Source organism: Mirounga leonina, unplaced genomic scaffold, assembly GCF_011800145.1.
Source record: "Mirounga leonina isolate KUSES-001 unplaced genomic scaffold, KU_Mleo_1.0 Mir_100880, whole genome shotgun sequence".
Lineage (NCBI taxonomy): Eukaryota > Metazoa > Chordata > Mammalia > Carnivora > Phocidae > Mirounga > Mirounga leonina.
The window spans coordinates 296-24,093 of NW_023270032.1; the positions used below are offsets into that span (position 1 = coordinate 296).

Consider the following 23,798-nt stretch of genomic DNA (forward strand, 5'->3'; position numbering starts at 1 on the left):
CACATTAATAACCTTAAACTGATAATTTCCTTTTTCCATTTTTTAACATATTTTACCTTTGCATACAATTTCTCGGTTCTTTTAACCATTTGCTTGAAATTTCAAGCAAATCTTTACATGAAATTACCCATGAAGAACAGAAAAGAGATTCCTTTAGAATCTCCTAATGGTTATCATTTCTTTCATCATTTTTTAAAATATTTTATTTTTTTTAAAGTAATCTTTACACCCAACATGGGACTCAAACCCATTACCCCAAGATTAAGAGTCACTCGCTCTACCGACTGAGGTAGCCAGGCGTCCCTAATGGGTATCATTTCTAACTCTTTCAAGATTCATAACCCTCAACATGAATGGAGCTACACTGGTATCTAAGCTAGTATTGCAAAGATTTCTATAATGAGCCAGTTTACATGATGTACAAGCCCCAGGGGCATCATTTACTTTATTATCTATGTAAACAGGACCAGTGGTCCTATATGAGGCTCTTTGATGGAATACGAAGTTGGCCCCGGGTGACTTGTGCTTTTCTATTAGTGAACTTCCAAGTATTTCCAACTAGTTCTATTTGCTGTAAAAAATGTAACTAATACCCTTGTTTTTACAAAGCAGGGCTAAGTACAAAATTCTATATTCTAACACAACAATCTTTACAAATAAATATTAAGTCTCTGGTTGTGAAGTAGGCTTCCTTTTATATAAAACTACTGGAAAACTTTTTTTAAAATGTAGGCTCCATGCCCAGTGTGGGGCTTGAACTCATGACCCTGAGATTAAGAGTTACATGATCTACTGACTGAGCCAGCCAGGTGCACCTGAAAAACATTTTTTTGCAATGAATTTTGCATTGTTTTGACTTTTTTTTTGTTTTTAAAGATTTTGTTTATTTATTTGACAGAGAGAGACACAGCGAGAGCAGGAACACAAGCAGGGGGAGTGGGAGAGGGAGAAGCAGGCTTCCCGCAGAGCAGGGAGCCCGATGTGGGGCTCGATCCCAGGACCCTGGGATCATGACCTGAGCTGAAGGCAGACGCTTAACGACTGAGCCACCCAGGCACCTCTGTTTTGACTTTTAAGTCAGTTTAATTTCGAGATGAATCAAGGTTATAAATTAAAGGAGAGCAGTAATATTCTTCAATAGTTTCTAAACCTCTGATAACTGCTAAACAAACATTACCTGTAGATGATTCCGTCTTAGCTTTATTGTAAGCAGAGAAACAATTAATAGAACAAAAAAGGTCTGTCTTCCCCAAGTCATTGGTGGTCTCGATCACTTCATCTGAGGGCTTCAATGATTTGCAAGGAACAGATGTAAGTGTTTTGGTTGGTTTCTGTTTAGAAATTAAAGTAATATTCATATTCCTGGTATATGACATATATTGTTAACAAACAAAAATATACTCATCATTACGGCTCTTAGTTAAAATATAGCAAGTGATGATAATGAAGCCACATTTTTACACTTTCTTAAAAACCAGAAAAAAATAATGAGCACTGGGTATTATATGCAACTGATGAATCACTAAACTCTACCCTGAAACTAATAATACCCTACACGTTAACTAACTTGAATTAAAAACAAACAAGAGAAAAAAAAAGGCAATACAGATTATAGTGACAAAAATGAAAGAGATCAATCCAATAAATCACTATTTGTGTTATTTATCAGATAATATTAGTAGCAGCAGTAATACATATGCAAGCAATGAAGAAAGAGGTCATAGAATATGGTCATCATTCCAGGCAATCAAAGCCAACTGGATAAATAAACAAAAGTCTTACAATTATATCTCTTTCCTCAATTCCACTTTGAATATTAACTCAGGAAAGCCTTCTATTGGTACTAAGGAGGAGCCAGAGAACGGCTGTGGGAATCACTGTTTCTCTAGGCTAACTTCATGGTTAAAATTGCAAGCATACTGCAAGAAAGTAGCATACAAGCAGTAAAATATATAGAATATAGTGCATTCAGGAAGCAGTAAGTGTGCAAAGGTAAATGATATAAACTGTGAGGCTTACCATCTATTGTTTCTACTGAAACAGGAACCATCATTCCTGGACTTATGGCAATGGTGAAAAAGAACTGCTTTTGGGGCATTAAGTACAAGGACAAATGAAAATATCTTATACAGGGGTGGCTGAGTGGCTCAGTCAGTTAATGTCTGCCTTCAGCTCAGGTCATGATCCCAGGGTCCTGGGATTGAGCCCCACATTGGGCAGAATTCTCTCTCTCAAATAAATACTCAAAAAAAAAAAAAAAAGAAAAAGAAAAAATACACATTTTCTTCCGTGAAAAACAACTTGGCAAAGGAACAATGAAACAAAAAACAGAGTATAACTTTGAAAATTCTTTTACACTTTACTAGTATGACTTTTTATACTTTGAGAAGCCCTGGGGTGCCTGGGTGGCTCAGTCGGTTAAGCGTCTGCTTTCTGCTCAGGTCATGATCCCAGAGCCCTGGGATTAACCCCCCCTTGGGCTCCCTGCTCAGCGGACAGTCTGCTTCTCCCTCTTCTCTGTCCCTCCCCATCCACTCGTGTTGTCTCTCACTTTCCCTCTCTCTCAAATAAATAAAATCTTAAAAAAAAAAAAAATTAAAAAAAAAAAGAAAGAAAGAAAAGATGTGGCTTACAAATGACCTATTTGAATTGTTCAGACTTGCTGAGAATCCTATCTTCAATTGCATGATTTTAAGGAAGAATTTATGGAGATAGAGTTGGGTCTCAAAGCATCATCTGAACAAGCAAGACAACCTCAATCCTACCTCATGAAAGGGGCTCAGACCACCAACTGCATTAATCTCATTTAGTCCACCAAAGCAGGACCCAGCTTCTCTGTTCTCAGAACCTCTCACTCAAGGCTCTCCTACCAGAAATAGGGGATTCTTTCTTTTTTTTTTTTTTTAAGATTTTATTTATTTGACAGAGAGATAGAGAGCACAAGTAGGCAGAGGGCGAGGGAGAAGCAGGCTCTCCGCTGAGCAGGGAGCCGGACGTGGGGCTCAATCCCAGGACCCCAGGATCATGACCTGAGCCGAAGGCAGCCGCTTAACCAACTGAGCCACCCAGGCGCCCTGGGGATTATTTCTCATTCAGAAAAGCATGTGACATTCTTGATTCATTTTAACCTTGCTTAGGTATAAGAAAACATAGAATTAAAAACACTGTGTGGGGCCCCTGGGTGGCTCAGTCGTTAAGCGTCTGCCTTCGGCTCAAGTCATGATCCCAGGGTCCTGGGATCGAGCCCCACATCAGGCTCCCTGCTCAGCAGGAAGCCTGCTTCTCCCTCTCCCACTTCCCCTGCTTGTGTTCCCTCTTACGCTGTGTCCCTCTCCGTCAAATAAATAAATAAAATCTTAAAAAAAAACCCCAAAACACTTTGTGGTTGAGTCTTACTGACCAGTAGGCTATTATTATTTCTGCTATCTTTATTTGCAGTTTATAAACAAGTTTTCATATGCTTGGCTTTTCTTCAAGGCCAGATCATCCTGAGATTCTTTAGGAAAATCTCCATACAGAATTTATCATGAATTGTTATGTAAGAAGAATTGTCTTTCAGAAGTCTTTTATTTCATCTTCTTCACTGTCCTACCAACTGAAACTGTTCCCAATGGTACGAAAAGCTAATCGCCACCCTTTTCCTAAAGTGGAACCATCCACAAGTGAACTAACGGAAGGAACTCAATCTTGGATGTTTCATTTGAGTCCCATGCAGTCAAATTCAAATGGAGTGGTTCTTTATGCAACAGGTCTTTATTCATACCTGCTTATATGCTGTAATACTCTTTGACCAATTTTTTTCACGATTTTATTTATTTATTTGAGAGAGAGAGAGTGCGCGAGTGCGTGGGGTGGGAGAGGAGCAGAGGGAGAGGGACAAGCAGACTCTGCACTGAGTACAGAGCCTCACGTGGGGCTCGATCTCATGACATGAGTTGAAATCAAGAGTCAGACGCTTAACTGACTGAGCCACCCAGGCACCCCTCTCTCCTTGAACTATTAAAGTAATGGGACTGTCCTTTCATCTGAAGCATATGAAACAGACTAGAGACAGTTTAATAGTAAGCCCCACAGTTCTCAAGACCACCGTGATGAGGCTGTCAGAGTGAAACTGAAAACAGGCATTACTACAAGACAGTGTTTCACATGCTGGTATTTTACTTCATACTGAATCTAGGATTTAAAAAAATTCAGTAAAAACTCCAATATTTAAGCAAAATAATCAGAATCCCTCAAAGTTAAAAAAAATTGCAACTTACAACAGTAGTCTTCTGACACATGCTGCACTTGGTTAAAATGCTATTAGTACATATGGTAACAAATGCTTTTCTTTTTTCTTCATATGATGAAAGACAAGACTGGCTGCAAAAATTTTTGCTAGACGTATTATCTTCTAGCTGGACACTGATCACATCCTTTAGATTTAAGATGTCTCTAAAAGGAAAAACAAGGGCACCATTAAACACTCTTATAAGTTAAAGCACTCCCGCAAGTAACCCTCTCCCATTTCATCTACCTTTAGATGGTGCAACAGCAGTGACACCAGCCTTGAAATAAGAAAACCTGAATTTGGTATTTAGTTCTAGGACTTATATTATGCAACGACGGGTAAGTCATATATACTCCCAAATGCTGATTCCCTCATCTACAAAGTAGGGATTATAAAACACAACTGATAGCACAGTTTGAGGATTACGTCGCTTATATTAATTAGTGCTAGTGATAAAAGAATGATGATGAGAAATCGCAAATTCATACCTGACCAACTTTGTAATCTATAAGACAGAGGATATCAAAATATGGTCTACAAACCTCCGAATACTCCAGATACTTTTAGAGGGGTCCACAAAAAACAAAACTATTTTCATATTAAAATATTATTTGTCCAAAAAAACTGTCTTTCTCCCTATGTTAACATTTGAACTGATGGTGCACCATCAACAATGGGCCACTGCAATTCCACTCCTAGGCATGTACCCCAAGGAACTGAAGAGAAATACTCAAAAAAGGATAAATACACGTATGTTCCTAACAGCACTATTTCAAATAGCTAAAAAAGATAGGGGCACTGGGCTGGCTCAGTTGGTAAAGCACATAACTCTTGATCTCAGGGTTGTGAGTTCAAGCCCCACATCGGGCCTGGAGCTTACTTAAAAAAGAAAAAAAAAAAAATAGCTAAAAGATGGGAACAGCCCAAATGTTCACCAATGAATGAATGAACAAACTGTGCTATATCCATACAATGGAATATTACTCAGCTATAAAAAAAAGAATGAAGTGCTACATGCTACAACACATATAAACCTCGGATAAATCTCGACAAAATTATGCTAAAAGACAGACACAGAAGGTTGTATGCTGTAGGATTCCAGTGATATGAAATATCCAGAATAGGTAAATCCATGGATAGAATGAAGATTGGTGGTTGCCAGGGGCTGAAGAGAGAGGAGATCTCTGGGGAGAAACTGCTTACTGGATACACTGGAGTGACAGAAATGTTCTGAATTAGACACTGTTGAGTGTACTAACTACTACTGAAGTGGCTTTTTGTTATGTGACTTTCACCTCAATAAATTGGGAGAAAAAAAACAATGCTGGGTCAAACGCCAGAGCCTGAGCACAAATGAAGGCAGTTGAACCAGAATGTCCTAGTATGTTATTCATTGCCACACATTCGCTGTAAAAATCCTTTACTTTATTAAACTTTATCCTTGACAACCTCTTTTTAGTATTCTGTGTGACGATATGGGACACAGGCATAAAGTACTTCTCCTTCACACCAAAGTATGATGGTTGTCTCAAGGAAAATCTCACGTGGGGATGTTGAGAGTTACAACCTGAGGTAGTTACCTTTTTCATGGAATACATTTTTACTTGAAAGAACAAACTATTATCCAGAGTGGGTATCTGGCAAATATTTTCTCAAAAATGAACAAAGTAAGACTGTTACTTCAAGATAAACAACTGGCAGTTTCACTGCCAATGATAAAAGTCGAGCTTTCATTGAAAATTAGAATTATGGAAAATATCCCATCTCCAACTTGCTTCCCAATAGTTAAGCTTTCTTGATGAGATTAGTGGTATATATATATATATATTTTTTAGTGTTTCTTTTAACAAATGTGATTTTAAAAATATTGCATAAATATGCCAACAGGGGCACCTGGGTGGCTCAGTTGGTTGAGCGTCTGCCTTCAGCTCAGGTCATGATCCCAGGGTCCTGGGATCGAGCCCTATGTCAGGCTCTCTGCTCAGCGGGAAGCCTGCTTCTTCCTCTGCCTGCTCATTTACCCGTGTGCTCTCTCTGTCTCTCAAATAAATAAATAAAATCTTTATAAAAAAAAAAAAGAAATATGCCAACATTTGGAAGATCTACATAACTCAGTGAACCAGTACTTTCCAAATTATGATAGCATGTAAGAAAAATCATTCATTCATGGGTAAAAAAAAAGCCATTCAAAGTACAAACAGACCAATGTATTTTAACCTAACAGTACAAAAAAATTCATTGGTATGGTTTCAGATTTCACATTGTAACTAACCTTTAAGAAGTACTACCTATTTTCTGGTAGATGATCAAAGAGCATCCACAAAATCTAAAAGGCTATTAAAACACTCCTCCCTTTTCCAATTACATATTTGTAGTGCCAGATTTTTTTTCACACTTCAGCTAAAACAACATTTTCCAATAAACTGAACAGAGGCAGATATGAAAACCCAGTCAGACGCTGAAGTGGTTTGCAAAACTGATAAAATGATGCTTATTGAATTTTTCTTAAAATTCCTCCTCACTAAATTAAAAAACGTATATGGCTATTTTTCATTAAAAATATTATTTATGTCAACATGCAATGAGTTATTATTTTTAAATGAGTTAATAATTAGTTTAAAAATTTCTCAATTTTAATTTCGAACACAGTATATATTGGTAGATAGAACCTACATAAACTAAAGCTCTCTGGCTCTTCAAAAAATTTTAAGAGTGGAAAGGGGTCCAGAGACCAGAATGTTTAAGAACTGCCATGGTATCTGGCTACTTAGAACCCTTAGAGTATCAATCTTTCAGGATAATAGTTTTCCAGATGAAATATTCCTGAAATCAACACTATTTTAACACTTACAAATTTTTAGTGTATTATGATTTTCCTCCTTCTTAAATAGACGGTACCAAAAGTAACAGGTTCATTTCATTATCAATCATTTTACTGGTTTAAAATATAGCTCTAAATGCAGTATCTGAGTTGTGCTATCCTTGTACTTTACTCGACAAAAACTTTTCTAGGATTCACTGTGTGCCAGTTGGTGTTTACGCACTGGGAATATAAAGATGAGTATGATCTGGTTCCTAATCTCATCAAGAGGTTCATAGTCTAGGGGCGCCTGGGTGGCTCAGTTGGTTAGGTATCTGCCTTCAGCTCAGGTCATGATCCCGGGGTCCTGGGATTGAGTCTTGCATTGGGTTCCCTGCTCAGCGGGGAGTCTGCTTCCCCCTCTCCCTGCTCCTTCTCTCTCTCAAATAAACGAATAAAATCTTTAAAAAAAAAAAGAGGTTCATATTCTAACTGGGGCGATATCAATTCTTTCTTTAAAAACATTAATTTTATGATTAATGTTGTGGGAACTATGAACACTATTAAAACACAGGCCATGGAATAATTACTCTGAGTGGGTGGGGGGTTAGTGAGAGGAGAGGAAAAAATGGTGTGGGAACAGACAAGAGGTAAAGATATTTGAGGCAGACCTTTAAGACAGAAAGAAATTAGCAGATGGAAAGGGAGGCAGAAGAAACCATTGGCAAAAGCATGGAAGTCTGAAAATGTTTACTGATTTTTACTGCTACCAGTATATTACATTCCTGGTTTCTAATCTACTAAGTCCTTATAAATAAAAAACTAAAAAATGAGTTTTCTTAATAGTACCTGAAATTAGCTTAAACAAACTCTAAGCACAGGACTGAACAACTTTCCTACATGTAAGTGTTATATAGCACAGGGATATTCTGAACTCTGCTGATTGCTATCAGAATCTCTGGTTGGTTCCAACTGGGATACTAAAGTGCAGAAATGACACTTCTTAAATACATTGCTCTCAAAAGAAGTCTTATTTTGGGCACCTGGGTGGCTCAGTTGGTTAAGCGACTGCCTTCGGCTCAGGTCATGATCCCAGGGTCCTGGGATCGAGTCCCACATCGGGCTCCTTGCTCAGCAAGGAGCCTGCTTCTCCCTCTGACCCTCTCCTCTCTCATGCTGTTTCTCTCTCGCTTGCTCTCCAATAAATAAATAAATAAAATCTTAAAAAAAAAAAAAAAAGTCTTATTTTTCTAACATGATTTAAAATGCCATTTTCGAAGCTAACTTTTATTTGCTTCATGAAACAGAATAAAAACTGCATTAACTCAAAACAGATCTTAAATCATTGCTATGAAAGAAACCTCAATACTAACTGATAATTAGCTAAAATCTTGAGAACTCTGTATTAATACAAGACGCTAATAAATGTGAAAGAAAAAAATTTTTTAAAAAGCACAGGTTACTCTGGACAATGGATGGCCTCTCCCAGCCTAAGCATTATTACCGTTCCACCAACCTATAGTGTTTTTATAAAAAAAAAAATCTGTATTCCAAAGGAAGTAAAACCTGTTTCATATTTTTGCTCATATTGGATTTCTTCATCTTAGGGAACAACTTACACACTATATCTTTTCTGTTTCAGCCTTTTCAATCTGTCTGGGAGATCTGCTGAAGATGTACAATGGGTAAACTCCAAACACAGTAACATGATACCTTAACTTCTCAGGACCTCAGTTTCCTCAAAACCAAAAGAAAATGTTTGGACTGGATGATCTCTAAGGTCCCTTCCAGTTTTATGATTCTGCAGAGAAAGAAAGCAGACTGAAGAGAGTGCCTTACAGCCCTTAGCAAAAAGGAAAAAAGACATAGTATTGAAGGGTTGAAAAAACACAAGAGAAAGGTTGAGTTTCAGGGAGTAAGACTCGAAGCAACAGATAATACCCGAAGCAGCAGCTAAACAAGGAGCTGAAGCAACCAATAAAAAGGGTTTGTGAGTTTGTTAAGAGAATAACAGTGATAACTAACATTTACTAAGGTCTTATTACATGCCAGTATTGTTTTGATCACTTAAATCTATTATTTAATGCTCATAATGTGCATTTAACAAAACAAATGGGAATACTAAGAAGTTCTCGATGCTTTTAAACTTTAGCATATAGATGTATCATCTGGGGACAAATGCAACTCTGATTCAGTAGGTCTGGATGAGGCCTGAGATTCTGTATTTTTATTTAACAAGCTCCCAGATGATATGGATACAGCTGCTATGAGTTGTACAATATAACCGTAAATGGAGGAAGCAAAATTCAAATTATGGCAACCTGATTCCAAAATAAGACATATGAAAGGAATTTATTATATTTACGAGCAAAACTGGTGGCTTATGTGTTTTCTTTGTTCTGAAACAAAAACATTTAAAATCTAGCATTAGCATTTAATGAGTACTAACAAACCAGAATTATACTACGACAGGATTCTCAAAGCACGTTGATCCTTTATATATCTCAGGATAGAGTTCAAGGTTTTGGACATTTTCCACTAATTCATTATGAAATTACTACTTCCTTTCTCTGCATCTAAATTGCCTTACATATATATATAAAGAAGTTAGCAATACAGACCCCAACACTGAAATCTTGAAAAGACTACATCCATCCATGTTTACCTACGACTATTCAATTTTGTAAAAGAATCGAATAACTTCATTTACCATTATGAGAAACATTATTTTATAATGTCACACCTTGGCTATTTTATACCTTGGAAGATCCAAATTAACTATTACATGATTAATGTGTTAGTGGTTTGCCTCCTATACAGTTAAATGATAAAATAGAATGGGCATATAATAATTTCATTTATAGAGAATTTTAAATGAAGAGTAGGAAGGTTAAGTTTCAGAAGTCACATTATTTAAAGCTGAAGAGAAATAGAACTCCTTATGTTTTAATTTCTGCAAATCTCTCAACAAAAAAAGTATTTCTGAAGAATCTAACAGAGGAACTGAAAGCAGAAGCAGCTTCTTTTCACTAAACCAAGGTGATACTTCTTCAGAAAAAATGAAAATAGGGGCGCCTGGGTGGCTCAGATGGTTAAGCATCTGCCTTCGGCTCAGGTCATGATCCCAGAGTCCTGGGATCAAGCCCCGCATCACGCTCCCTGCTTGGCGGGGAGCCTGCTTCTCCCTCTACCTCTGCTGTTCCCCCTGCTTGTGCTCTCTCACTCTCTCTGTCAAATAAATAAATAAAATCTTTAAAAAAAAAGAAAAGAAAAGAAAAAATGAAAATGTAGACAGTTACAACCAAGACTCTGATCAAGATCTATGTAGGGAAGTAAAAGGGGGCATAATTTAGAATTATATACTTTGAGCAGTTTGAACAAGTTCTCTTGGGAAGAGCTGGTGAATTGGCAGATGAAATGTATTCAGTGATGCACAGCGTGGAGCAGAAAAGCTGAGTAGACCCTTTCCTCTGATAAGCAGTTTGCCCCTTCTGGAGAATTTTTTTACAACCAGAACAGGAAACCTGAATAGCTGTGGTTGAAACTGAAGGAAGCATTTTATTCATGCCAGATGATGTCAGAGAAAGCTGAATGCCTGCAGTCAACTGTGGAGCTATAAACACAAAACAGGAAGGAAGAAAATTAGTATTTACGTAAAATTAAGTATGCATTCTTTTGTTTTCTTTTAGAGGTTACTTCTGGACTTGAAACCCCAAACAATGCACTATTCAAAGACACTCTAAAAAAGTAGAATAAACTGGCTATTACATTGGTTAGAATAAATAGGATTAATTTAAGTAATTCTATTACCACTGTCTGAAAATGTGGTGTTTATTTTCAGTTCATTCTCCTGAGTTTTAGGCTGCTGGGCTTGACAATACTCCTAAAAAAAGAGATGAAAATAATGAATACAATGTGTATAAAACAACTAGTTATTCAACAGAAAATAATACTGTATATTATTGATATATAATACTGTATATTAGTGAATTGTATAACTGAACTGAACCATAGGTGAACACTCCCCTTTTGGTGACCTTTGGCTGACACATTATATTCTATACATTATATATTATATTCTATAATACCTAGATGTGATTTCAGTAATATCTGTTCAGAGTCCTTCAGTAAGCTACCACAAATAGAGGAGACACACTCAGTAATGACGCCTATTTTTCCTCCTTGTTCTAATCAATAATAGCTAATTGTCTTCATAAAGACCTTAAACACAAAATTGTTGGAGTGGGCTAAATGAGTCTTGCAGAGGATTTTTCAGAGCAGCAGGCACTCTATCTAAACATGATCTATGTGTTTGAATGTCCATACACTGAAGAAGCAATCAATACTTCTGAGATGGGACAACATTCCCTAGTGTCACCAACTCAATGGGAGTAATATCCTTACTTAATACTGATTTACTTTAGGCTATTCCTAAACAGAATACTAGAAATAAATTAAAACTGAATTTACTTTTTGTTTCATTAGAAATTTCAGCTAGTTCATATATAAACATTTTAAGGAAATTTGGCACTACTCACAGAACATTCACAGCTTGAGTCAGTTTATCTTTACAGGTTCTTTAGCATATAATATGTCTAAAAAAGTTTAAGAATAAACATGAAACTGATCTGGGTAAAATAATTACAAAGAAAAAAATTCTAAGAATTTATAATGTACTAAACAGAGTCAGTAGCATAAAAACATACGATTAGTTACTCATATTGTTTCAAGTTAAGAAAAATGAAAACAAAAATGTGTTAACCTTAGTTAGGCCCATAATACCCTAAGCAATCCGTTTATCAATCCAAAACCCAATTCTAAACATCCATTCTTCACTCAAATCATGTTCTTGCATACAGTTGTGATGGCACTTCACACCATATACCTTGTATTATTTGACCAACTGCTTAGGGGAAGATAAAGATTTCAGGTTTTCAGCCAGTAAACCAGCATCTGCATAACTGAAGTGTATACTTAAATGCTGCTCTACAAAAAAGAAAATAAAGTAGGATATTTACCTGAGCATTGTCAGGTTCTGTCTTAATTTCATCTAGCCGCCCCAGTTGTGGTGTCACTGCTTTGTCACATTTACCATCTATCGGTGATTCTTTCATCTTGGTGTCTGATACAAAAGAATCCTCCAGGTCCAAACTAATGAATTTCTTCTTGGGGAACAGTATCCAGGTTCCTAAAATAAAATATGAATTGATGGGACAGTCTGATTTTTATTGGAAGCACACAGGGTCTTTAGACAGCTTGGACTCAAGGTTCCTTCACAGTACCAACACTGGCTTTCTTCCCTTCATCCATTATTCCCCAACATAGCTTTGCTTTATAATTCTTTGGTAGACATATCTCTATGCTTTCTTCTGGGACTAGTTTTCTCCACTTCTATTCTCCCAGGCCTGCCTATAGCATAAGCTCACCAAACCCACAAGTTTACTTTTAACTTAGTCTTAGAAAACAAAGTCTTCTATCCAAGGTTAATCCAAATACCTGTGCTCACTACCTCTCCCCTGCCACTGCTCTTATAGAGCCAATTATTATCTATATCTTCTTCAGCTTCTCTTTCCCTCCTTATTGGTTCTTCACATATAAACATTCAGATACATTCAAGGATCCAACTTTTAAAGCTAGTGCCCTCTCTCTGACCACTCCCTTCCCTCATCCTTGAGCCTCTCTGTTTCCTTGAATCCTATGACTGCAAGGCCTATTTCTCCTCCTATCTCTTTGACAGTCTTCTTCTCATTTATTTCACCTGCTTCTAAAATATTTGTGTTCTGGGTGCCTTAGTTAGTTAAGCATCTGCCTTTGGCTCAGGTCACGATCCCAGGGTCCTGGGACAGAGCCCCGAGTCAAGCTTTCTGTTCTGCTTTTCCCTTTGCAGCGCCCCCCCGCCCCACCCAGCTCATGTTCTCTCTCAAATAAAATCTTTTAAAAAATAAAAATATTTGTGTTCCTCCAAAGCACAATTCCACAGGACTCTTTCTCACTTGTTCTGTGGGCAAAACCTTGGATTCAACTATCATTTGTAGGCTGATTTTCCCCTATATTTCTGAGCTCCAGCCCATATACCTAACTGCCTACTAAATATCTCCACTTGGACGCTCCACAGGTCCCTCAAATTCAAGAGATTTAAAACTATATTCTTATATAATTCCCATAAGCCTGCTTTACACGTGTTCCCTTTCTTATAAAATGCACTATCCTATATACCCAATTTCCCAAACCAGAAATCTAGGAGTAATCCTAAGCTTCTCTTCTCTCAAAGTTCCCACATCTAATCACCAAAGTGGATCAAATATACCTTCTATATATGTTTTGAATCTACTTTGCATTTACACTTCATGCCTGCCCCCCCTCTCATTAATGGATTCCTTTTTGGTAACTAGATAAGATAGTTAAAATCCAAAATCAAAATATAAAAGATTGTTGCACATTCAGGCTTAAAATATAATTCCATTTTATAGCTTTTGAGGAACTACAAGTGCCTTTTTTTGTTTTTTAAGATTTTTATTTTTTGAGAGAGAGCTTGTGTGCGCACAAGCAGGTGGGAGGAACAGAGGTAGAGGGAGAAGCAGGCTCCCCACTGAGCAGGGAGTGGGACATGGGGCTTGATACCAGGACCCTGAGATCATGACCTGAGCTGAAGGCAGATGCTTAACCTACTGAGCCACCCAGGCCCTCCTACAAGTGACTTTTGATTGCTCAGCCCCAACGCCTCTTTTTCCAGGACAGACTGGTTCCTTCTATATTCTTTTCTCTCATCTTTGGTCCTTTCCCCACTTTTCTGGTAGCTTTTACTGCAAGTCCCTATCACAAAGCAGAAAATTAAATGAATAAGGCCTGACTTGTGAAGTGCAATAGAAGTTCATATGGCGGGCGCCTGGGTGGCTCAGCTGGTTAAGCAACTGCCTTCGGCTTAGGTCATGATCCTGGAGTCCCGGGATCGAGTCCCGCATCGGGCTCCCTGCTCAGCGAGGAGCCTGCTTCTCCCTCTGACCCTCCCCCCCCTCATGTACTCTCTCTCATTCTCGCTCTCTCAAATAAATAAATAAAATCTTAAAAAAAAAAAAAAAAGCTCATATGGCCTCTGCCCAGCCCATTTGAGCATTACACACAACCAGCAAAGCAAAACTCACGGGAAATTAACTACTAGACTGTCATTCACCTGAAAGAAAATATGCAAGTCTAAAAATCAATTAAAAACAAAGCATCTATGAGCTTTTGCATCTTGGAATCCCTTCAAATGTGTCAGTCATTACACCAATAGGCAAATAATGGAAAGCACCTCGACAGTGTAATTAATTAATCTAAAATATGTTTTTGAAGCAGGGAAAACAGTATATAACGTTTCTTTAGCTATTAGAAAAACAAAAAGAGCAAAAAACATACATGAATAACAAATCCAGTACTTCTTTTTCCAACAAGATGCACATTAGAGTAAAATAAGTCCTAGAAACCTCTTTTTTTTTTTTTTTTAAAGATTTTATTTATTTATTTGACAGAGAGAGACACAGCGAGAGAGGGAACACAAGCAGGGGGAGTGGGAGAGGGAGAAACAGGCTTCCCGTGGAGCAGGGAGCCCGATGTGGGGCTCGATCCCAGGACCCTGGGATCATGACCTGAGCTGAAGGCAGACGCTTAATGACTGAGCCACCAGGTGCCCCTCTTTTTTTTTTTTAAAGATTTTATTTTTGGGGCGCCTGGTTGGCTCAGTAGGAGGAGCATGTGTGGGGCTTGAACTCACGACCCTGAGCTCAAGAGTTACATGCTGGGGCGCCTGGGTGGCTCAGTTGGTTAAGCGACTGCCTTCAGCTCAGGTCATGATCCTGGAGTCCCAGGATTGAGTCCTGCATCGGGCTCCCTGCTCGGCAGGGAGTCTGCTTCTCCCTCTGACCCTCCCCCCTCTCATGTGCTCTCTCTCTCTCTCAAATAAATAAAATCTTTAAAAAAAAAAAAAAAAGAGTCACATGCTCCTCCAACTGAGCCACGTAGGCACCCTGAAACCTCTTTTTTATACAGTCTATCACCTGTCTTTCCTGGGGATACACCATGTATGTCAGAGAGTATTAATAGTCCTAGGATAAATGTGGTACATGTTCCTGCTGGTTAATAATACTACTTGGTAATAACCAATTAAAACATTTTAAACCAAAGAGGGATATATCATGGATCAGAAAACAAAATTCACATTAATTTTTTAAGAAGACTTTATTTAGAAGGTAGCGGGAGGGGAAGAATGAAGTGGGGGAAATCGGAGGGGTAGACGAACCATGAAAGACGATGGACTCTGAAAAACAAACAGGGTTCTGGAGGGGAGGGGGGTGGGAGGATGGGTTAGCCTGGTGATGGGTATTCAGGAGGGCACATTCTGCATGGAGCACAAACAATGAATCATGGAACACTACATCTAAAACTAATGATGTAATGTAGGGGATTAACATAAGAATAAAAAAAAAGAAGACTTTATTTATTTGACAGAGAGAGAGAGCACAAGCAGGGGGAGGAGCAGGCAGAGGGAGAGGGAGAAGCAGGTTCCCCACTGAGCAGGGAGCCCGATGCGGGGCTCGATCCCAGGACCCTGGGATCATGACCTGAGCCGAAGGCAGTTGCTTAACCAACTGAGCCACCCAGGTGCCCCTCAAAATTGATATTAATTTTTAAAGTAAAACATGAGACTGCAAAGAAATTGCAAGCTATCGGGAGTTATTTCCAGACACACAAGCAGATCTCCAGAGAGAATGTATGTGCTTTCCTCCTGGAAAATTAGTACAATATTGATGCTTCAAATTGCTTCACCTTAATCTTTTAATTCTTCCCCACTATGTTGTGCTCATACTGTTCTACTTGTAAAGTCATTTTTGCTTATTCAAGCCCTATTCAGCTTCTAAACCAACTCAGCTCCAAATTTTATCAGATTGGCAAGAATTAAAAATAAGAATGATATGGGACGCCTGGGTGGCTCAGTCGGTTAAGCGTCTGTCTCGGGCTCAGGTCATGATCTCAGGGTCCTGGGATCAAGTCCCGCATCGGGCTCCTTGCTCAGTGGGGAGCCTGCTTCTCTCTCTGCCTGTCACTCCCCCTGCTTATGCTCTGTCTGTCTGACAAATAAGTAAAATCTTAAAAGACTGATAAGTCTAGGGGTGCCTGGCTGGCTCAGTCGGCAGAACACAAAATGCCTGATTATCAGGGGTCATGAGCCCCATGTTGGGTGTAGAGATAACCTAAAAAAAAGAAGAGATGATAAATCTAGGCATAACAGATAACATTAACAGGCTTTACCCCTGAGCACACTTTGCAGGACAGAGCAGAGGAAAAGGGCCAAGCAGAAAACAGCAGCACAATGAGCTAAGGAGATGGGAGTTCTGGGTGGCCAAAGCAGTCAGAACTCTTGAGGCACAAAGGACAGGGGGAACCAAGGAGAAACAAGCTTCCCAATTTGCATACAAATCTCCTCCTCCACTTATTAGCTGACTTCCAAATGTACATCTACAGGGTATGACACTAAAAAATCTAGCAGAAAACAGAAGGTTGAGTCTAAAGAGCTGAACAGAGATTATATATAGTAGCTTTGCAGAGCTAAGAACAAAGTTAAAATTTAAGCCCAGCAAAGGTAGAGGGGATTTGGTAAAGATCTGGACTTGCAGTTGAGAGGGCCCATGTGTTAGGAGTAAGGGCCACATCACAGGAGAAAAGACCACTCCCTAGAAGAAAGGGCAAACCAAAATAAATCAGCCCTAATAAGGCATAACACTAACCCTCAAAAGGATCAATATAATCTGTTAGAAAAAAAAAAAGAAATATATATATATTTATATATAAATATATATAGTCTGTTAGAACTATCTGCCTGCCTACAGGAAACTTAGCCCTCTCTGGAGAAAGTACACCTAGAGTCTTTAAATTTTTTCATCCATAATACAATAAAAATTTATGGGTACATCCCAACAAAAAAAACCCCCAAAGACTGAAAACCAATGAAAAGAAAAAAGACAATAGAACAGACCTATAGGTAACTCATATTGGTATTATCAGGCTAGGACTTTGATACATTTGAGAAAATAGAGAAGAAGATGGAGAAGTTTAGCAGAGTCCTGGAATAATTAAAAAAAAAAAAGTCATGGAAATTTGATAACTGGAAAATAAAATAGGGAAATTAAGAATAGATACATTTTGGGGCGCCTGGGTGGCTCAGTCGGTTAAGCGACTGCCTTCGGCTCAGGTCATGATCCTGGAGTCCCGGGATCGAGTCCCATATCGGGCTCCCTGCTCAGCAGGGGGTCTGCTTCTCCCTCTGCCCTCTTCCCTCTCGCTCTGTCTCTCATTCTCTCTCTCTCAAATAAATAAATAAAATCTTAAAAAAAAAAAAAAAAGAATAGATACATTTTGGGGTGCCTGGGTGGCTCAGTCGTTAAGCGTCTGCCTTCGGCTCAGGTCATGATTCCAGGGTCCTGGGATCGAGCCCCGCATCGGGCTCCCTGTTCCCCGGGAAGCCTGCTTCTCCCTCTCCCACTCCCCCTGCTTGTGTTCCCTCTCTCGCTGTGTCTCTCTCTGTCAAATAAATAAAATCTTAAAAAAAAAAAAAAAGATACATTTTATATCAACAGTACAAAGTAGTTCAGATTGATACATAAGAGGATAAAAATACAAATAAGGTAAGCAACATGTGGAACAAAGCAAAAAGGTCTAACACAGAGGTAAACCGAGTCCCAGAATAAGGGAAAACAGACAATGTAACAGAAGCAATATTTGAAGAACTACTGGCTAGACAATTTCCCCAAAATCAAGAAAAATATCAAACCACACAAATTCAAGGAGCTCTATGAGTTACAAATAAGGTAAATACAAAAGGGAAACACAACCACCCACATCATAGTCACACTAGTGAAAACTAAAGATTAAAAAAAAAATCTTAAAAGCAGCTAAAGAAAAAAGACTTTACAGGAGAACAAAAATTGGAATAAAGGCTGTTTTCTTTTCAGAAACATGAAGGCCAGAAGCCAATGGAGTATCTTTATGGTGCTGAAAAAAACAACTACCTAAAATTCTCTAGTCAGTAAAAATATCCTTCAAAAATAAAGGTGAAATCAGGATATTTTCAGATAAATGAAAATGAGAATTTATCACAAACAAACCTATACTGTAGAAATGCTAAAGAAAATTCTTTAAGTTGGGCGCCTGGGTGGCTCAGTTGGTTGAGCGACTGCCTTCAGCTCAGGTCATGATCCTGGAGTCCCGAGATCGAGTCCCACATCAGGCTCCCTGCTCGGCGGGAAGCCTGCTTCTCCCTCTCCTACTCCCCCTGCTTGTGTTCCCTCTCTCGCTGTGTCTCTCTCTGTCAAATAAATAAATAAAATCTTTCTAAAAAAAAAAAAAGAAGAAGAAGAAGAAAATTCTTTAAGTTAAAGTGAAATACTCAATGGAAATTTGGTGTAAAAACTGGAAAGGGAGAAGTAAACAAACTGCTTTTATTTGTAGAGAGCACGATGGTGTACATAGAAAACCCTAAGGAATATCTTCTCCCCGCCCGGTAAAACACTCAAATAAGTGAACTTAGAAGGATCATAGGATAATACAACATCAATATTTAAAAATTTCTTCTCTAACCGCTTCACCATTGTTCTAGAGGTTCTAGTCAGGTTAATAATGCAAGAAAAAGGGGCAGCTGGGTGGCTCAGTCGTTAAGCGTCTGCCTTCGGCTCAGGTCATGGTCCCAGGGTCCTGGGATCGAGCCCTGCATCGGGCTCCCTGCTCGGCGGGAAGCCTGCTTCTCCCCCTCCCACTCCCCCTGCTTGTGTTCCCTCTCTCGCTGTGTCTCTCTCTGTCAAATAAATAATTTTTTAAAAAAGATTTTATTTATTTATTTGACAGAGAGAGAGACAGCGAGAGCAGATAATGCTATGGTCCCTAAATGTCCTAACGCTGTTGCCTCATCCTACGAGTTAAATGTCAAACTGTCCAGTCCTGATACTGCCAGGACTAAATGCAATATAGTTCTTGTTATAAATTTTTAAGGCTTCTCGTCTTGTATATTTGTGATGAGGACTACCAGTTACTGTCAGGTGTTATCAGTGGTCGAACTCTTACTGAAATTGCACCCCGAGAAAGCTGGAAGTTACCGTTTGCAAACACTAGTCCATGCAAACCAAGATACCATCAATCCTGGGCACTAAAGCAATATACTGAAATAAAGTGATGAAGACTGAACCTGCATCTAATCCCAATTTCAAGTCCGAATTTATCGAGTCAAACTTTTGTACTAAACTTTTTTTTTTTTTTTAGCTGAGACTCCGTGTACACACCTAATTGCAAAAGGACTTCCACGATTTTTTTTTTTAAGTTGTTTGTAAAAACACTACTGCTTAATGAAGGAGAGCTACAAGTGTGATCAAATGAATGTTTTTAAAAAAGGCCGCGGATAGAGACCAAAGGCTTGAAAGCCCAGTAACGGCGCAGTGGGAGCAGGCGGCGAGAAACGCTGGAAAACTCGGGGCAAGGATCCCCCGACTCTGCGGACAAGGTTAAAGGAGTCGACAAACACAATCCCGGGGCCTGACCCCGAGCTCCCGACCCTCACGTGGCGGAATCCGCACGCAGGGACCCACCTTTAGGACCCCGGCCGGACCCGAAGCTTCATCCTCCCGCCACAGGCGAAACTCTGCCCGTTTTCGGTCAGGCGCAGGAATCCACGGCCGCTTCAGAGGGCTTACTAATTTCTCTCGGGGACGCTGGCCGCGCGAAGGTTCTCAAAGCAACTTCGACGCCAAACGGTCACACAGGCCCCGCCCCTTTCCCGCCGCACTCTGCGGCCGAGCATGCGCAGCGCAGGTGGTCGGGCGGGGCCCACGTTCCCTTGGCAACAGAGGGCGGGGAAGAGTCCTCAGTGCTGCCCAGGGTCTGATCTTTGAAGCCGTCCTACAGGGCCCCAAATTTGGACCCTTAAATGCTGGGGCAACGGCGGGATGGACTCAGAGTTCAGGCGCGGCATTTGGATTTACTGGATTCGAGAGATGGGTCTATTAGCAATTTCTGTAAATCCCAATTTCTTCATCCTTGAAATGGGGTTTATTATAGTGCCTTTGCCATAGGCATGTGAAGATTGGAAAGGCAATGTTGGTAAAGTTCCACGTACATAGTAAATTCCCAGTAAAAGGAATTATCTGCAGCGATGGAGAGAGGGTTCAGGCTTTTTCCATTTTGGGGCACTCTTCGTATATTAAAAGAATCCCAAAAGAGTGTGCAAAAATCATGGTGTGTTTTAAATGCTACTTAACAAATTAACACTTTCAACACCTAAAAAAGTATAGGATCAAATAATTGTGCTATTCTTTTTTTTTTTTTTTTTTACGATTTTATTTATTTATTTGACAGAGAGAGACACAGCGAGAGAGGGAACACAAGCAGGGGGAGTAGGAGAGGGAGAAGCAGGCTTCCCTCCGAGCAGGGAGCCCGATGCGGGGCTCGATCCCAGGACCCTGGGATCACGACCTGAGCCGAAGGCAGACGCTTAACGTCTGAGCCACCCAGGCGCCCCTAATTGTGCTATTCTTAAAATCATAATAGGATTATAGAAGATATATAGAGTTGAATGATGAATTTATTGCAATTTTGTCTTAAACCATACTTCTTGAGATATTATCAAAAGTCTGTGTCCTGGTGCGCCTGGCTGGCTCAGTTGTTAAGCGTCTGCCTTCGGCTCAGGTCATGATCCCAGGGTCCTGGGATCGAGCCCCACATGGGGCTCCCTGCTCTGCAGGAAGCCTGCTTCTCCCTCCCCCACTCCCCCTGCTTGTGTTCCCTCTCTCGCTGTGTCTCTCTCTGTCAAATAAATAAATAAAATCTTAAAAAAAAAAGTCTGTGTCCAGACCAAAAGGCCCTCCTGACCCCTGCTGCTATGGTCCCTAAATGTCCTCTGCAGTTAACTTCAAATTTAGACTCTTTGGTGATTCTGAATACTTCATTGGTAACTGAACTTAATTTCTGCAACAGTTATTCTTACCTTTCTAATATAATATATACTAAGTACATCATTTTATTATTTGTTTTCTGTTCCCTTTGTTCCGTTTCTCTGCCTTCTTTTGGCTAATTTGAACATCTTCTAATATCCCATTTTTTTTAAAAAAGATTTTATTTATTTGACAGAGAGAGATACAGCGAGAGAGGGAACACAAGCAGGGGGAGTGTGAGAGGGAGAAGCAGGCTTCCCGCAGAGCAGGAAGCCTGATGCGGGGCTCGATGTGGGACTTGATCCCAGGACCCTGAGATCATGACCTGAGCCGAAGGGAGACGCTTAACGACTGAGCCACCCAGGCGCCCCCTAGTATCCCATTTTAACTACTGTGTTTATGACAGTATCTATTTGTATACTTTTCTTTTAGTAGTTGCTCTAGTGATTGCAATAAACATAATTTACTTTCCACAGTACACTTAGAATCAGTATTTTACTACTTCAAGTGGAATGTAGAACTATTACCCCCAAATAAATCCCTTTATCATCTCCCCACACTTTTGTTATAGTTGTTTTATGTATTAGAATCATAAACCCTATCAGGCAGTGTTAATAATTTTTACTGTCAATAGTAAATATTTTTATTTTTTTTAAGATTTTTAAAAATTTATTTGACAGAGAGAGACACAGTGAGAGAGGGAACACAAGCAGGGGGAGTGGGAGAGGGAGAAGCAGGCTTCCCGCAGAGCAGGAAGCCTGATGCAGAGCTCGATCCCAGGACTCTGGGATCATGACCTGAACCGAAGACAGACGCTTAAGGACTGAGCCACCCAGGCGCCCCAATAGTAAATATTTTAAAAATTACTCAAGAGAATAGTCTACTATGTTTACTCAGATATTTACCATTTCTGTTCTTCTTTCATTCTTGATGTTCCCCATTTCCTTCAGGTATCATTCCCCTTCTATCTGAAGAACTTCCTTTAGCAATTCTTTTAGAGCGGGACGGTTGCCAAAAAATTCTTTTGGTTTTCCTTCTCTAATAATGTCTTTATTTTACCTCTACTCCTGAAGAATATTTTCACTGGATATAGAAGGGTATTTCTTGATAGGGTAGGAGAAAAAAACCCCAGGGAGGTGCGACTACCAAATGACCATCGCTTACCTAATCACAATACCTGGAAGATGGAGTACTCTGATTCCAGTCTAGGTCATATAATAAAAATTTTGACACTTTCCCTCCTTGATCGATCCATTTGTGATGTTCAACTCTTAGAACTTCCAAATTATGTAAGCCAGTAGATTCTCTCTCTCTTTTTTAGTTTTATTTATTTATTTTAGAGAGGGGGGCGGCGAGTGTGAGCAGGGGAGGAGAGGAGAAGAGGGAGAGAGAGAGAGAGAATCTTCAAGCAGACTCCCCTCTGAGTGTGGAGCTCTACTCAGGGCTCGGTCCCAGGACCCTGACATAATAGATTCTCTTTGTACTTGACCTACTTTGATTTGGTTTTCTGTCATTTGCAGCCAAAATCTTGTCTAGTAAATGTATCCATGAGCAATTGCTGACAACAAATGTGTTTTATTTTCTAAGTTAACATAAGTTGGTCTAAGCAAGATAAAGCAGTTGAGTCTTTAAGTTGTGTAGACTCTTGTTTCTAATAAATGAATGACTTGTACAAGTAAAATATATCAATGAGAGATAAGCCCTAGCTTTTGTGTAACAACTTCAGGAGAACTGGAGCACTGAGTGCACATCCCTGCTTCTGATAATAGGACCAAGAGAAAAAAAAAAACATGATAAAAAAGACTGAATCCTCATCCCAGGTGAGGACTACCACTGAGTGTGCAAACTGCCTTTTCATGGGGGCAGTTACCTAATTTTTGAGACATTAATTTGTATTGTTGCATACTTCTCCTCCCTTGCATCTTTGTCAGAGGGATTTTGGTAGGACCCAAAGCAGAAGCTGTTGGAAGTCAAGAGCTGTCTTATGTTTTGTGAAAATTCAACCTGACTGAAAAGATTATGAAAATATCCAGGGAGAGGGATACCTAAATGGTTCAGTTGGTTAAGCGTCTGCCTTTGGCTCAGGTCATGATCCCAGGGTCCTGGGATAGAGTCCTGCATTGGGCTCCTTGCTCGGCAGGGAGCCTGCTTCTCCCTCTGCCTGCTGCTCCCCCTGCTTGTGTGCTCTCTCTCTCTCTGACAAATAAATAAATAAAATCTTTCAAAAATGTAAAAAAAAAAAAAAAAGAATAAGAAAATATCCAGGGAAGGAGTGTGTGTGTGTGTGTGTGTGTGTGTGTGTGTGTGTGTGTGTGGTTAAGAAGACAAAGAAGTGCCTTAGAGAAAACCAAGGAAGAAAAGATTTCAGAAGGCTAGGAAGCGAGTGAAGGTCTATAGTTTTGTGATTTGAGACAACCTGCACCATGTTCTTTGACAGCACCATGGGGAGAGGGCTGGACCCTGAGTATAAGGAGTTTTTTTTTTTTTTTTTTTTTAAAGATTTTCATTTATTTATTTGACAGAGAGAAACACAGCGAGAGAGGGAACACAAGCAGGGGGAGCGGGAGAGGGAGAAGCAGGCCCCCAGCCGAGCAGGGAGCCCGATGCGGGGCTCGATCCCAGGACCCTGGGATCATGACCTGAGCCGAAGGCAGACACTCAAGGACTGAGCCACCCAGGCGCCCCGAGTATAAGGAGTTTTATCCTCAATGAAGATGCACATGACATGCCCTAAGCCACGGGTCCTGATGAGATCATGCAGATTGGGGCAATGGCCATC

The 23,798-nt window shown here is 39.7% G+C and overlaps 1 protein-coding gene across 1 annotated transcript; it reads right to left on the reverse strand.

The window, feature by feature from the left end:
• Nucleotides 1-1,082: 1,082 nt before the first annotated feature.
• LOC118008252 (zinc finger MYM-type protein 1-like) lies at nt 1,083-19,865 on the reverse strand. The gene is made up of 6 exons (XM_035001837.1): nt 19,679-19,865; nt 12,089-12,258; nt 10,881-10,953; nt 10,434-10,683; nt 4,260-4,434; nt 1,083-1,331 (listed from the first exon to the last, which is right to left on the reverse strand). Exons 2-6 carry the CDS (start codon nt 12,182-12,184, stop codon nt 1,083-1,085), a joined length of 843 nt encoding a protein of 280 aa, XP_034857728.1. The 5' UTR covers nt 12,185-12,258; nt 19,679-19,865.
• Between the last annotated feature and the right edge of the window lie 3,933 nt (nt 19,866-23,798).

What these genes read in the sequence shown, in the direction of transcription:
- LOC118008252 (XM_035001837.1), bottom strand. Translation starts at nt 12,184, where the DNA reads ATGAAAGAATCACCGATAGATGGTAAATGTGACAAAGCAGTGACACCA. An exon ending in CACCACATTTTCAGACAGTG is followed by an intron (nt 10,684 to 10,880) that starts GTAATAGAATTA and finishes TTGTGTTTATAG; the next exon opens with CTCCACAGTTGACTGCAGGC. An exon ending in TGTGTCAGAAGACTACTGTT is followed by an intron (nt 1,332 to 4,259) that starts GTAAGTTGCAAT and finishes ATTTCTAAACAG; the next exon opens with AAACCAACCAAAACACTTAC.